Consider the following 15,830-nt stretch of genomic DNA (forward strand, 5'->3'; position numbering starts at 1 on the left):
CTCAAAATCGCAATTGACGAAATTGAATTCCCAAATTTAATAAAAAAAATGAAGCGAAATTTGGCACCCTTCAATTGTTGTTGATGATCTTAAGCTTAATCGCAATTTTTCACAACTTGCCACCCAATTTCTATAATTCTAGGCTTTAATTTCCCCAATTTGGCAAAGAGGATAGAGAAAATGGGTGGAGTAGTGATCTGGCTTGGAGAAGAAGAAGCTAAGAAAGAGGAGAGAAGACTTCTAGTGTAAGACTTTTTTTAAAAAAATTATGGCTAGCCACATATGAAAGTTAGTGTTTTTTGTTTTTTGATACTCTTCGTTTTAGGTATCATACATACAATCTGTAATTGTTCAAAATAAAATAAACCTATTATAACTTTAACTATTATTATATTAATAATATTAGTAAAAGTTGTAAAAGGACCTACATCACACCAAGGTGGTATGAAGTGGTTTACTTGTAATTGTAATCCATTTGGAATAAACTTGTTTCGAACGCCGGGCTGCTATACCCTTAGAGCAGAGCGTGTTGATAGGCATTTCAGGTTCCGGAGCGTTGCATCAGATGATGAGCCCATGCGAAAACTTTTTCTTTTTTTTTCGCTATCTGGAATCCATGGAATTAAAGCTGGCAAATTGGGTTTGCATGTTGGTTTTGAATTGAGCTTAAGTAGATTAGGTAAATTTGCATTTTAATCGTGTTGAATCTATGTGAATGTCCATGGCTCCATGCAAATTAAATCTTTATTCTAGGCACTTTGGGTTTAGTTGGGTCATTCTTGTTTTTTCAGAAATAATATGAAGATTTATATTTTTAAAACGTTAGAAAAGCAATCGGAAATGTGACCGGTTAAGAAAAAGTGGCCAATTGACAAGATTGGTAAATAAAAAAGACACTTAGCGACAATTTGGTAAAAAAATTAACCCTAAGCGACAATTTGGTAAATAAAATAATCTCAGGCGACAATTAACCCAAAAAATACAAAAATTTCCGACAAATTACTCGCGAATGCTTAATTTAGTTCGTGGTTTTTTTACCAACCCTTTTAATGGAAATAACAATTTCAAGAAAAAAAAATCAATTTCACTTAAGTTTCATACCCCTTATTAACGAAATTATTTTAAAAAGGGGTTGGAAATAAATTTGGTATTGGGATTTAGCAAAATAAAAGGGATGACATATTAATTCAAAATCTTAAATGGGAAAAATAAATTTGAAAACTCAAATAACAAATTAAATTTAGATTTTTAAAGAGTTTGTTGACAAAAATAAGATTTTTTGGGCTAAATGCCCCGGAGTTTATTGTTTTTACCAAATTGTCGCATATAGTTAGTTTTTTTTACCAAATTGTTGCCGGAGTAAGTTTTTTTACCAATTTGTCACTAAGGGTCTTTTTTATTTACTAATCTGGTCAATTGGCCAGTAAAAGTTGATAAGAGATAATTAGGGTTTGTTCTCATTGACTGAACTGAGCTGAACTGAACTGAACTGAACTTATTGGAGCTGAACTGAATTGAATATTTTATGAGAGAAGGAAATTAAGAACTAAACTGAACTGAAAATAATATGAAGAGAGCATAGTACTCCTTTGTTTTTTTTATTTGCATCACTTTCCTTTTTGAGGTGTTTTTTTTCAATGCATCACTTCTATATTTAGTAACTTTGTACTATATTTTATCATTTCTCTCTTTTACTTTAAACCCCTCAACTTATTTTATCATTTCTCTTTCTTCCATAGTCCCCACTAAAATAATAAAAATATTTATCCTCTCTCACATACTTTTTCTTATGGTCCTCATCTAACTTTTACTATAGTAATTTATTCATCCACTCATAATATTATTATATTACTCTCATAAAACTTTGTGTAATCCAAAGTGATGCAAATAAAAAAAACGGAGGGAATATATCTTATTGTTGATTAAGAGAATTCGAGATTGTTTCAAAGGAACATAAATCTAGTTTGATACGTTTGTCCAAGTTTGATAGTCATTTTGCTACTAATAGTATAAACTTGTCAAGTATAAGATGTATTAAGTGTCAAGTTAATGCTAATGATTGTATGTAGGCTAAAGTACACACAATTGATTGTTGACCCCTTTTTTGCTTTCTTGGTCTTCAAAAAATGTCTATTTAATTCGTAGACAAAGCTTGGTTAAGAATTACCCATTGTAGACGCCAGTTCATAGAATTCTCAAGGTCTAGAATCTCTCATCAAGACCAAATTGCACGCTGCTTTTAATTTAATCAACTGTACTTGTACAAGTTGTACAACTTGTGTATGGCATACTATTAGACTTGGTTACCTATTGACATATTGTACAAAAATCAACTTTGCAACGGTCAGATTTTTATGCGGTTTAACGTGATACTTACCGGAATAACTAAAGTTGGCTGGACCTAGAAACATATGATGATGGAAACTAGATCTTCAGATGTGCAATTAAAACTGTTGTATTTGTGAGCATGAAAAGATCACATCAGTAAGAGAACAGACACATAAAAAGTTCAACAATTTGCTGAACGTCTATAACGAAGTTTTTTTTTTTGAACGTCTATAACGAAGTTAACATAACAACAAAACATCAAAACTCCCCGTCAAGTTTGTCATACTAATGTTTAGTTGTTTACATTCTAGAAATTTGTAGAGGAATAGAAGCATCATGAATTTCTTCCCTCCAAGGGATAAGGTGGAACTTTTCCATGTTGCCAAGTCTTTCTAAGAGATGGCTCTGACAATTTTGAGCGGCCATTATTCCTGCAGAGTAAGCTCCATGCACAGAACCTTGGTGATCTTCCATACTAACTGCTTCACCACCAAAGAAGAGGCTACCAACTGGTGCTCTTAGTCTGTCGTATACATCTGTAGGCTTTCCCACCAAGTCATACGAATAACAACCAAGAGAGTGAGGGTCTGTTCCCCAACGAGATACAAGATACTGGACCTGAATATATCGATAAACCAGAAGTAAGAACACTCACTCAGCAAAATTTCATTCATATTACCTGGAAGTGAAATCAGCTAAGGCAGTAAAATCCAAGGTCTAAAATTTGGTACGAGCAATTATCAAGTTATTGCATCAAGACCAGAAATGACAAATTCATTGCATAATTTAAGCTATGCTTCCTAATGGACACATGAAAAAATGCTTTACAAAGTTCTTGTTTGGATAAAAGGGAAAATATATTGCAGCCTTGCAAGACCATATTCCATTCCCTTTCAATAAACCATATCCTTACCCATACCCTCCCCTCCCCTCCGTTCCTATCCCCTCTCCTTCTCTCTGACTGATTGATATCTTAATCAAAGACACCGTATAACATTATATATAAGAGACTTTCAGCCTAACATCTATCCTGATTGAATATTGCAGGTGTGAAAATAGATGATGTTTGAATATCAACTGGCCATGCTTGGCAGAATTAGAGTCAGATCATGCTAATACTCATAACGGCCAAAAGGTACTCGAATTGACAAGCACTAGATGATACACAAACAAAGAACCTTTAGGTGTGAAAGGAGATAGAAATCACTAAATCAGTGAATAAAGCAGAATGAAAAATAACTTACTGGCTCAGTGGCATCCGGAAACATTTTCTTGAGCTGTAACATCACAAAATTTACTGCTGCCTCATCTGAAAGCTTCTCAAGATCATAAGCACACCTTCCCGCAATCATATAGACAAGCACAGGGCGTCCAGTTGCCTTGTGCAAATTAAGAAAATAACCGCATGTAAAAGAATTAGGAGCGACCATTCCTAACAATTCAACATCCGGCCAAAACACATCAGAAAATCTCAAAGCAATCTTGTTCTCATTTCCCACACCGAGATCTGAAATTGCAGACGTCTTCCAATCTGGCAACTTTGGTTCAAAATTAATCAAGTTGGCTTTCAGAACACCAAGAGGAACTGTAATGATTGCAGCATCAGCAATGATTTCAGTATCACCCACTGTCACCTTCACCGTATCAAGCCCACTAGATATCTTTGTAACCCTAGTTGGCAGTTCATAAGATAAAAATTGTGAGTAATTCCGTATACATTTTTATAATCTGCACCTAAATAGAGTTCCTTAATTCAACATTTAATCTCAAATGATTGGAATCCAGGATACCAGTCCAATATTTATGTTTTTGGGTAGGAGTAGAAGAGTACGAATAGAAATGTTGGAAACAAATTGAGAGATAGGAAGGGGAGGGGGTAGAAGATGAGCAAGAGGGCTGAAGGAAAATAAAACTGGCGCTGGTGATCAGTAAATAAGCTTTAGTAGCCTATATACAGGTTTCATATAAAATACGTTATGCTGATTGATTTAACTATGTCCCCTTTAAGAAGTTACTAATTTTACAAAAAAAAGATACCTGTGATTCAACCGTATGTCAATGTCCTTCGCAAGTGCATCTATCAATGGGTAGTAACCTTGCGTCATTAGTCCATGACCGCCAGAAAGAACTTGCTCCTGCTCATAACAAACAAATCAACACATGACAGAAAAGAAATGTCCATATGAAAATAACAACTAAGCATTTAAAAGTCCTAAAGAGCCTAGGTGCTATTGACAACTTATACCAAGATTAGAGGACCTAAGTTAAGCGGATTTAATTGACTACGAGTTAAACTAAGCTTTTATGTCACATAAAAATGTGGATAGTCCTTCCACTAGTCTGCAGTTATATACACGACTGCATGTCCCATGCAGAAAAATAGATTACCTGATCCCAAGTTTTCAAGGATATCATATCTGCATCAGCAGCAAACCAAGCTTCCAATCTACACAAGAACCACTGCAATACTTCATGAGCCAGCCCTTCTTGTCTGCAAAAATAGAGCTCACATACATGAACAAAATTCAAACATGGAAAATAATATGTGCATTTCAATCAATTTCTTTAAATCCTACCTCAAATGTGGATGCGAGTCCAGTACAATTGAAATAGCTTGAAGAACAGACATATCAGTACTGTGGGCATCCCTAATTTTCTCAGTCTATAGATACAACACAACATTTAATCAGTGCCTTGCAGTTATATAAAATAGACAGGAAAGAACTAATATCAACATAAATTCAATCACTTTGCAACTAACCTCCTTGAGAATATTTTTAAATATTTCACCAACTTCAATGACCAACTGCTGAGGAATCTGCTGTCCATCCTTAGTGAAGAGGCTACAGCTGAGAAGACAAGTTCACATCATCAGAACATATTATAATACAAGACTAGATAGACACGAAAATGCAATAAAAACTAGGGGCCACATAATGCAGCAATATTCTCAATGCTTGCAGCATTGCATTAAAATGCCATTTATCCAAATAAGCAACTAAGTGTTCTGAATAGCACTGCTAAGAAGGCCAACCCAGTGTTCTGAAATAGCACTGCTAATAAGGCCAACCCAGTGTTCTGAAATAGCACTGCTAATAAGACCTACCCCCAAAATAATGTGGGCATAGCAACATGTCAAAGAAAATTGCCCATTTGCTGAGGGCAAAAGTTATTTAAAGAAAAAGTACCTGTCGAGGTCATGGTCATAAATTACAGAGTTGTCACCACTGGTACGATATAATTTAAGCCCCAAAGAACGTATTAATGGAGCCAGTGGATTCTCATTGCAAACACCATGTAGCCTGAAAGGACATTGAAAAAAAAGGTTGTCATAACTCATATACTCATTTGTACATATAACAAGCTGATAACTTTTTCCCTTAGATGGTTAGAAGATGTACAGCTAAAGCAATGCACAAAAACCATTGCGAAAAATATACAGTATGAATTAAGAACAAATATACACCTATATGAAAGACAGAAAAATAAGACTAGCAAAATACAGTAAAATTTTAAACATGCACACAGGAACTTTAACTTATAATATCTGCTGCTCAGATTTGTGGTGCTTATAATAAGTAGTGTCATTATAATTTATGGGGAGTGCACAATAAGTTAGATTCTGAAGAGTGGAGGAGAAAAGGAACTAACCATGAAGCCCCCATATCAACAGGACAGCCAAACGAGTAATCAGTATGAATTCGGCCACCAAGTCTATCGCGTGATTCCAACAGAATCACCTGAAAAAAAATATCAGGAAACAATGTAAGCAAAAGGACCAAGGGAGGACACCAGAGTAAATGCATGACAGACTAAGCACAAAATAAGTTACCTTAAATGACGCATTTGTGAGAAAGCGGGCAGCAGCAACTCCAGAGATACCACCACCAATGACAATGACAGTAGGAGTTGCACACGTCCGCCTCTCAATGCATCGAGCACTCACAGCTGCAGGTAATCGCCAATAAAGGATCATTAAATGAGTGAAAACTTGTCAAGGTAATACGGAAAATTAAGCAAGAAAAAAATAAAGTTACACTTCTGTTGTAGCTCCGAGTGACTATATAATAAGCAATGCAAGAAAAACTACTCTTTCTACGACAAGCAAATACAACAGCATGTATCTTAACTCAAGTTTATGATAATTAGAAATACTGCCCATAAACCTAGCAGTCCCGATATATATCTCAAATGCTTTAGTTATGACCACAGCCACCACATTCCGTACTTACTGTTATCAACATTCCTCTACATTTATTAGTTAAGACCAATCCCAAACGTTCTCATCATAACGAATAATCAAACATACCGATTTTATATAACTCTGCTCATCATTATATTACAAGGAGAAAAAAAACAAATCTTCTACATTTATTAGTTATGACCAATCTGGAACATTCAGTATATCATAACGAAAAATCAAACATACCGTTTTATATAACAATTCTTATCATTGAATTACTAGTAGAAAAAAAAAATTAACTTTAAAAAAAGGCCACTCAACTCAGGCTCTCAGCTAAGCCAATCATTTATAGCTTAGCTAGCTATCAAAATAAGCTTAGCTGAGTTAATCATCTATTACCAATGTAGGCTTAGTTGAGTGAGTCAATCTTTTACTCCCAAAATAAGCAGAGCTGATTCAATCATCTACTCCCAAAAGAAGAATCGAAATCGATTAAGCTAAAACAGAATTTCGAAATCGACTGGCTTTAATGTCAAAACACCCCCATCTACCTCCAAATTCCATAAATGGACATGAATACAAACAAAATAAAACATCAACAACTTTTGTATACCCCGGTTTTCAGTAATTTACTATACATCGGGTACACTTTTGTCAAATTTAGTGTCACTTTTGTCAATGAAGCATAAATAACTCTTATGTATGTCAGAGTAACTTTTGTGCGTTTTAGTGTAACTTTTGCGCATTTTATTGTCACTTATAACGGATGTTCCGTTTTATTAAAAAGTTTCCTATATACTACAAATAAATGGTTAGAAAACCAAATTAGTATAAAATTCACAAGATTTAAGGAAATAAATCAATTGCATGTAAAATCAGCTACTCCAATCATAGTTTCAGATTCTCAGTAGTACAAATTCCAGCTAGTTGATCAACATTTAGCTAATATTATATTCAAATGATAAAAATATTTTTAAAATATTAATTAATCCATTGCCAAATTCATCCAAAATATTTCTGCATGAATTTCAAAATATCATATTATTCGATTACTAAATCACAAATCAAAATCATAACCAGCATTACAAAATCATGATTTACTCCATTAAAATCACAAATTACCAAATAAATTAATTAAATAACTAGAATAAGTCATCATCAACAACTAATCCACCAAAAACAAATAAATCAATCAAAAAATAACAAAATCAAACGTAAAAAAATCAAGAGAGAGAAAACAAACCATTGAAAATATGATCGACGGGTTGATTATGCTCCATTGAACGAAATTCAACAAATTAAAATCCAAAAAAAAAAAAAAGAAAACAACAAAAACAAAATGGATTGAATTTCTTTAGATTAGATTAGACTAAGATAAAACAAATGAAAAATAGGTAAAATTAGGGTTTTATAGGAAGCAAGAAATTGGAAATTAATTGAGAAGAATGAAAAAGAAGAAAAAGAAGAATGCCAGCAATAAGGCGGCAATTATGAATATTAGGAGGAGAAGAGCGAAGTTTATCAAACAAGCTCATTCGGAGTTGAATTCAAAGATGAAAATTACGAACAATTGATCTGTTTTTGATGGCATAGAAATTGAATTGATTTGATCTATTTTGTTCTTGTTTTTTTGATTTTTTTTTTGTTTGTTGAATGGTTTTTCAGTTTCTCTTTTTTTCTGGTTTAATTTTGTTTTGGTTGAATGAACCGGGTGTTTTTTTGGATTTTATAATAAGGGCCGCCGTAAATGAGGTTACCGAGCTAATTATCGATATTTTTTTAATTTTTTTTGGTGAAGGAAGATTAAAAATAATAAATTTGTTTGAGTTAGGTATGTGATTATTTTTGGTGTATGATGAATACCGACTTTATTGCCAATTTGCCATCAAAATATCTTTCAATATTTTTTTGAAACTTGTGGTTAGAGTATAGAACTAATTATGTACGGTTGTATACTTGTGGAGCTATCTAGTCTTTGGGAGGATTTTTATCAATTGAATTCAACTCGACCCGATAAATAATAAAATTTGATATGAATTGTAAAATGTTGGATTTACGGTAATATTTTTTAATCGAATTAAATTTAGGGGTTATTCTAAGCATGTGCAAGTTGGACGATCGCTAAAACTGAAAAAATAGATTCGACCTAAGAATCGGTTTTCACCTGAAAATGATACTCCATAATTCAAAACCCAAAATAACTCGACCTGAACGATCTCAATTCGAAAATTTCAAATACGAAATCAACTCGACCTGAAGCTGGCCCAAATTAATCTTACGGGGTACTGATCTTACTAGATCTGAGGTATGTGAATATATGATGAGGAGAACAGAGGCTTCTGAGGCTCAATCAAAATACATACATAACTCATACTTGCATTATAATTTAAATTATAATGTTTTTTACACTTCGTAGTTTACTATGTTAAGTACTCATTGCCTTCATCTTCATTTGCCATGTGAAACTCATATTGGTAAATTGATAGGACCAAACATTGATATTTTTGTTAAATTATGTTGCTAAACTTGTTGATCAAAGATTTTATCTTTAATTTAATAAAAAGATTGGGTTTTTTGGTTCCCTCTAGGGTTTTCCCTTGGGATGGTTTTTCTAACCTCCATTGTTAGATTTTTTTTTTCTTTTTAATTGCTTTCAATATATGGATCTCATCTTTATGATGGGATTTATTCAATTAGGTTTATGTTTTTGTTTGTTCGTGTGCTAAAGATTGAAGATTTAGGGTTTCATCGTCTCCGAAAGTATCTAGAAGGCCATATGAGTTTCTTCACCCAAACAACTACTCATTCGTGGATCTCAAGCCGAATTAGAGCTAACTCACATATTGTATTGCTTCAGATGAAGTTTTTTTTTATTAAGGCGATCGTCGATCGAATCTGCAATTTAACTAGTTTTAATGTGATTTGTACTTGTATTGGAATTTTAGATTTCATAGGAATTATTTGTCAGTGTCGTTTGACAATCTTTCATTAATAAAATTTTTTTTCTTCTCGGTCAAAAAAAAAATTTAATAAGAAGATTGATAATTTAGTAAAGTTTTTTTTTCTTGGTAAAGTATTAATGTTAATAACTTTTTTAAGAAAATCAGAATCATATATTACTTGGGCTAAAGCCCTAATTGTAATACAACCTAAAACTTAGCAACTTGTATAAGTCCAAAATGCAAGCTAAAGCCTGATTGTTAGCAAAAGCAAAGAAACAGAATAAAGAAACATAGTTCATATAAACCAGCTGAGACAAATGCAGAAAACTACAACCACTAAGGACGAGCAAGAACACCCATTGCACGAAGGTCTGCATTATAAACTTAAGGAAATTTTAGATTTTAACATCTCACAAAAACTCAAAAATGGTTTTAACACCCTCATAAAAAAAAATATTTTAACACCACACAAATTTCAAAAAATTGAGTATTACCATCACTTAACTGATTTCGTTTAGGAATCTGTTAAGTAGAGCCATACAGACATGTGTCGCTTTATTATTGGCCAAAAAAATAGAAAAAAGAAAAAATTAAAAAAAAGAACAATTTAAAAAAAAAGGGAAATTTTGTGAAAATCACCCACTAAAAACATTTTTTTTTTCTTAAAAACCACCCACAATAAAAAATGTTGTAAAAAAACACCCAAACTAAAAAAAATGTTGCAAAAAGCCACCCACTGCCAGAAACAGATTGTTGACCATATTTTCCGGCGTTGACCACCCGCCCCATCCCCTTAAAAACCCCTAGAATTCACCGGAAAACGTCCGGTCGCCCATCCCCCTTCCCCATCCCCCTTGAAAACCCCTAAAATTCACTTGAAAACAATGAAAAACCCCAGACCACCACCGGAAAATGTGGTCAAAGTGATTTTTGAGGTGGAGGGGAAGTGAATATTAGGGGTTTTTAAGGGGGGAGTGAATGTTAGGGGTTTCCGAGGGGGAGGGGCGGCCAAACTTTTCCGGTGAATTCTAGGGTTTTCTAGGGGTGGGGAGTGTGGTCAACGCCGGGGGAGGACGGTCAACGACCTGTTTTCAACAGTGAGTAGCTTTTTGCAACATTTTTTTTAGTTTGGGTGGTGTTTTACAACATTTTTTTTATTGTGGGTGGTTTTTCACAAAAAAGTATTTTTAGTGGGAGGTTTTTGACAAAATTTCCAAAAAAATAAAATAAAAAAAAAACCTAAAACTACCCTAGCCCCACCACCGCTCTCCCCTAACCCACCTCCTTCCGGCGTCCCAGAGTAACGCCCAGTGCCGACGACCCCATCATAACCAGCCTTTCCCCCACCTACGAACCCCACCCCCTTTTTCCCCATTTTCGTTTCCCGACCACCACCCCGAAACCACCCTAAACGGGTTTTAGGGTTTCGTTTGGGGTGGTAGGGAATCGATTAAGGGAGGGGGAAATGAGAGGGAGGGCGTTTCCGGGAGAGGAGGAAGGGGAGGAGGGTCGTTTTCCGGGGGAGGGGCGTTTAGGGGGTGGTTTCGGGGTGGGGGTCGGGAAACGAAAGTGAGGAAAGGGAAGGGGTGGGGTCGCCGGCGCCGGGCGATTCTCTGGGACGCCGGCAGGGGGTGGGTTGGGGGACGGTGGTGGTGGCGCGGTGGTGGGGCTAGGGTGGCTGGGGTAGTTTTAGGTTTTTTTATTTTTTTAAACAAATAAAATAGTGACACGTGTCACTGTGGACCACACTTAACGGAATTTTTTGACGGAAACCGTTAAGTGGCGGTAATACCCATTTTTTGGAAATTTGTGTGATGTTAAAATAAATTTTATTTGTTTTGGGGGTGTTAAAAACCACTTTCGGGTTTTTAGTGAGGTGTTAAAATCTAAAATAACCTAAACTTAATAACAATAAAGTATATCTACGAATTAAAGGCCCAATTTTCTAGAGTTGCACCGGATCGGGTTAGGCACTTCAAAGTGAGGGGAAAGCATAATGCATGCATCCACACCCCCAAGTGCCATAGTTGGAAGTTTAGGGTTTAATATTGTGAGTTGTGACCTTAGCTCCTTTAAGGATATAAGGTGAATTTCTCCCCAACAAACAAAGAAATATATTTCATATGCTCATATATTTAATGAGCAAATACTTTTTACTCATTTAATTATATGTAGATTAACATCAAATTTAATTCTAACTCATTTTTCCTATCTTAAATGATTCATTAATATCTTTTATATAATTTACTCCGTGAGAGTTGTTTTTTAACATTCAACCACAACACTCCAAACCCCTAATTCTTAAAGTGTAAGCACTTTTTTTTTTTTTTTTTTTGGTGCAATAACCTTTAAAAAACTTCAACTTCTATAAAAAAAAAAATTTCAATAACTTCTACTTCTATTGTTTTTTTCTTTCTAAATATACATAATACATATAATTGTATCATTTGTATGTATATCCTGTGCACAGATATGCTCTAATAAGGGTTAAATTAATGGTACAAAATATGATTTGAATCCCCCAAAATTAATAAATTGATGATAGAACTCTAAATATATACTCGTGTAAAAGTGCAAGGTAAAGTAAATTCAATGTTCCTAAAGAAAATAGAGAAAAAAATATATATTGTTTTTTTTAACAATGAACAAATATTGGTTATAGTAAGAAACAGATGAAATACTTCATATTTCACAGATATTATTGATTTATCAACAAAATATACCTCCATTTTTATTATTTGCAACAATGAAAAATGGATATTATTTTTAAGACATAAAATATTCTTTTATTACAAATAATAAGAAATGAAGGTAGTAGCTAATTTATATATTCGAGTATATCATTCAAATACTCTCTTCATCACAGGTTTAAGATATTAATATAAGTATGATATGATTGATATCTAATATATTAAAAACATATCCTAAACTTGTTAGTGTATATTCATAATAAAGCTTCTGAATATTTATTTTAATATTATTGCTACTTGAATTTTTAATAGGTGTAACAACTCACTAATCATGATTAGAAAATGCTAATAAAGTTTTATTATATGACTAAAAAAATCATATCAGTGGGGGTCTAGTTGAAATTATTTGTCCTAATTTATTCTAAATTACACAGTTAAAAGTGATTTTCTTTTAAAATAATTAGAGATTAGCTTTCTTCGGAAAAAAGAGAGAGAGAGATTAGCTAAATGAAGACAACAAGAGATTAATGAATGGGTGCTTATTGCAAAAAAAAGAATATTCGAGAGGGGTATCATGTTGCACAAAATGTTACAATTGCGTACAAAATCTGGTAAAGCAGTCACATGCAATTCATATGTGACGCGACAAATAGCTTAATTATTGCAATTATCAATCAAGCTTATAAAAAGTACTACCAAATCCATAATATCTCATTCAAATTTTATTTTATTCTAAAGTATTGTAGTTGTTCATGAATCACGAAATGTTATCTAGAGGTTGCTTTTAAGCCTTATGAATCTTCTACGTAGTAGAAGTGTATGACCAAAGAGTCCAAAGTAGTCGAAATTCCAAGATTTGATTCCAACTATTGATAATGACGCAACAAAACCCAATTGTAATATGAAGAGATTACTCCTTCTTCCGTCCGTCGTCTGTGGTTGTTTGCAACATCTACTGCCACTTGTGGCAGCCCTGCGAGGGGTGGCTTTTGGCTCGGGTGTGGTGTATAACCTTATATTAAATAACATATGTAAGTTAGTAAGTGTTTCATACTGAATAAAAAAATTAAACATTTTATAAATACTAGTGAAGTTATAGTAAAGCGATGAATGATATTTAAATTTATATGATTTAGGGTATATTCTGATTGACTAAATTGAGCTGAACTGAACTTGTTTTGGGGTTTTTCTGGTCCCTCGGGAGAGTTACAACACAAGGTATGATCCGTACGCGCCTGTACCTGCAAAACAACGAAGACTCCGGGTGGTGGAGCTCCGCCTCCGACGATCAAGTTAGTACTCGAACAGGAAGGAAAAAGGTGCGGAAATTAAGGTGAGATCGTCTCGGATTCCGAGAAGATCAGGAGTTTTCTCTGTTTTCGAGAAAGCAGGTGATTTTTGAATAATTTTCAGATGTCCCCAAAATGGGGTAAATCTCCCTATTTATAGGGTCATGGGAAAACGTGTCCATGATTAGGTCATTGCCCTAATCATTGGTGGGCTGCGCCGTTTTACGGCTGCCTCGGGAATTGGGCGTGAAGGCCGCCTTTTCCCCTAAGCCTGCGAGGTGACACGTGTCAAAGGAGCATTGGTCCCTTTGAGACCAATGCGAGAATGACACGTGTCGCCCGTTGATTGGCCCACGTGGTTAGGGTAATTTTACCCAAAACATTTGCCCCTCACAGATATGACGTGGCGTGTCGCGTGGCATCTGTGACATGTGTCACTCTTGCCAAATAATAAAACCCCTTTTTTTTTTTTGAATGACTTTTCACCTTCCGGGGACATTACAAAATTGCCCCTGAATTTACCCCTCTATAAATACAAGGGTCAACCGCCTCATTTTGGACGTTTACATAAACTTTCTAGAGAGATAAAGCTCACAGATTCTTTGAGAGAGAACATCTGACTTCCGCCTGATACAACCGGTAATTTACCGCCTGACACCCAAGCAAGCCAGATCAATATCGAGTGAACAGATACAGCCGGTCATTCACCGTCTGTCACCTTAGCAAGTAATCCCAATTTTAGGAGCCTATCACAGCCGGTTATCAACTACCTGTGACCCTTGCAAGCAATCCTCGCTTTCAAGAACTAGACACAGAGGGTCATTCCACCGTCTGTGCCCCTAGCAAGCAATCTCAACTTCAAGCAAATCAAACTTCAAGCTTCATTGAAAGGTACCGCCTCTCCCCCTTTTAACTCATTTACTTTTTACTTTCAATAAATGGACTCATCACCATCACACACGGCACAACCTAGATCAGAGGTCAACCAGTCTCCTGGTACGGCTGAGTCTAGGACTGGGAGTGCCGGCTCTGGGTGCATGAAGCAATTTTGTACCCCTCCTCAATCGCCTGTCTATGTGTCTATGCAGGACACGATGGCCAGGATTAAGCAGACCGCCTACAGACGGCGTAGAAGAGACGGTACAATGGAAGTGCCGTCTAGTGAAACTGCTCCGGTTGAGGAGGGAGGAGCAAGTCAAGATTCAGGGGAGTATTCCCCGTCTGGGATCCCTAGAACTCCCAGTGACTCAATCCTTGACGAGGTTGAGGGCAGAGGCGGTGAGGAAACCGTCTCGCAGAGGAGAGCTCAAGGAGCTGCCGCCTCCGTCTCTGGGTCATCTGGAGAGTCCTCTGATTCAAGTTCTGAGGATGACGATCTTCCCTCCTCCCCGCTTGTAGATAGCGAGGCTGAGGAGAGGAAGAAATGGACAGAGAAGGATGACCCATTTAACATCCATGTCTCCGCCAAGGACAGGCGGAGCATGCTTAATAATATTGAAGTCTTTTTCAAGACGCGGCCCTTAGGAGAGGGGTTCAGCGTTCGGGTGCCGCCTGAACTGGGCACCACTGCTTGGAAAGATGACCAGCCAAACGCCAACTCCTATTTTGGCTGTTATGAGGCGGCTTTCCTAGCCGGTGTCCGCTTCCCGCTTCATCGTGCGGTGAAGGCCATACTAAGGGGGTATGGTCTTGGAGTCTGGCAGTTGACCCCTAACTCATGGGCCAACATTTTGGGGTACGTTGCCGCCTGTGAGATGCAGGGGTTGAACCCCGGCTAGGAGGTGTTTTCACACATGCACTATCTCAGCCGTAACCCAGGCGGTTGGAGGGCTTGGTATACCCTGACTACTCTTCCCCAATATCAGATGACGCTTGACAAAGTGTCAAAATACGACAGTTGGAAGAGTAGGTTCTATCTTTTGTCTGCCCCTACACAGAGGGAAAATCGGGAGCTCAGGTGGTATAACAAGAAACCTGAACTCCTAGGCAAGAAAGCAGTCTTGCCCCGGATCCCGTCAGACGATTATGACCAGATTCTGGAGACTAAGTTCTTCGAACTGCGGTCTGAAACCCTATCAGACGGGAGTATAATAAAAGTCCCCAGAAACTGGATACCCATGTGCGCATGGTTTCGCGACGAGGCGTTCTTGTCCGCCTGTGGTCTAAGCACCATGTTTTCAAAGTGTACGTTTGCTACAGATCCGGTTATATACCGTCTGTGGTGTTTTCTTGCAAGTTTACTGATTAATGTTGCTTGTTTTGCAGAAAAGGCTTTGGAAATGGTTGATGAGAGCAAGACCCCCAGGCGGTCTGCTGCCCAGATCAGGAGAGATCTGGCGGAACAAAAGGCAGCCAAGCAGAAGGCTGCGGTAAGTAGAGAACAGCCTGAGTCGACGCT

At 36.3% G+C, this 15,830-nt stretch overlaps 1 protein-coding gene across 1 annotated transcript; it reads right to left on the bottom strand.

Moving 5' to 3' along the window:
• Positions 1-2,481: 2,481 nt before the first annotated feature.
• On the bottom strand, positions 2,482-8,216 carry LOC145576422 (polyamine oxidase 5-like). The gene is made up of 10 exons (XM_081634193.1): positions 7,755-8,216; positions 6,161-6,276; positions 5,980-6,068; positions 5,517-5,630; positions 5,090-5,177; positions 4,905-4,990; positions 4,717-4,819; positions 4,366-4,463; positions 3,573-3,999; positions 2,482-2,946 (listed from the first exon to the last, which is right to left on the bottom strand). Exons 1-10 carry the CDS (start codon positions 7,789-7,791, stop codon positions 2,629-2,631), a joined length of 1,476 nt encoding a protein of 491 aa, XP_081490319.1. The 5' UTR covers positions 7,792-8,216; the 3' UTR covers positions 2,482-2,628.
• Positions 8,217-15,830: the final 7,614 nt, after the last annotated feature.

Source organism: Chenopodium album, chromosome 13, assembly GCF_948465745.1.
Source record: "Chenopodium album chromosome 13, dcCheAlbu1.1, whole genome shotgun sequence".
Lineage (NCBI taxonomy): Eukaryota > Viridiplantae > Streptophyta > Magnoliopsida > Caryophyllales > Amaranthaceae > Chenopodium > Chenopodium album.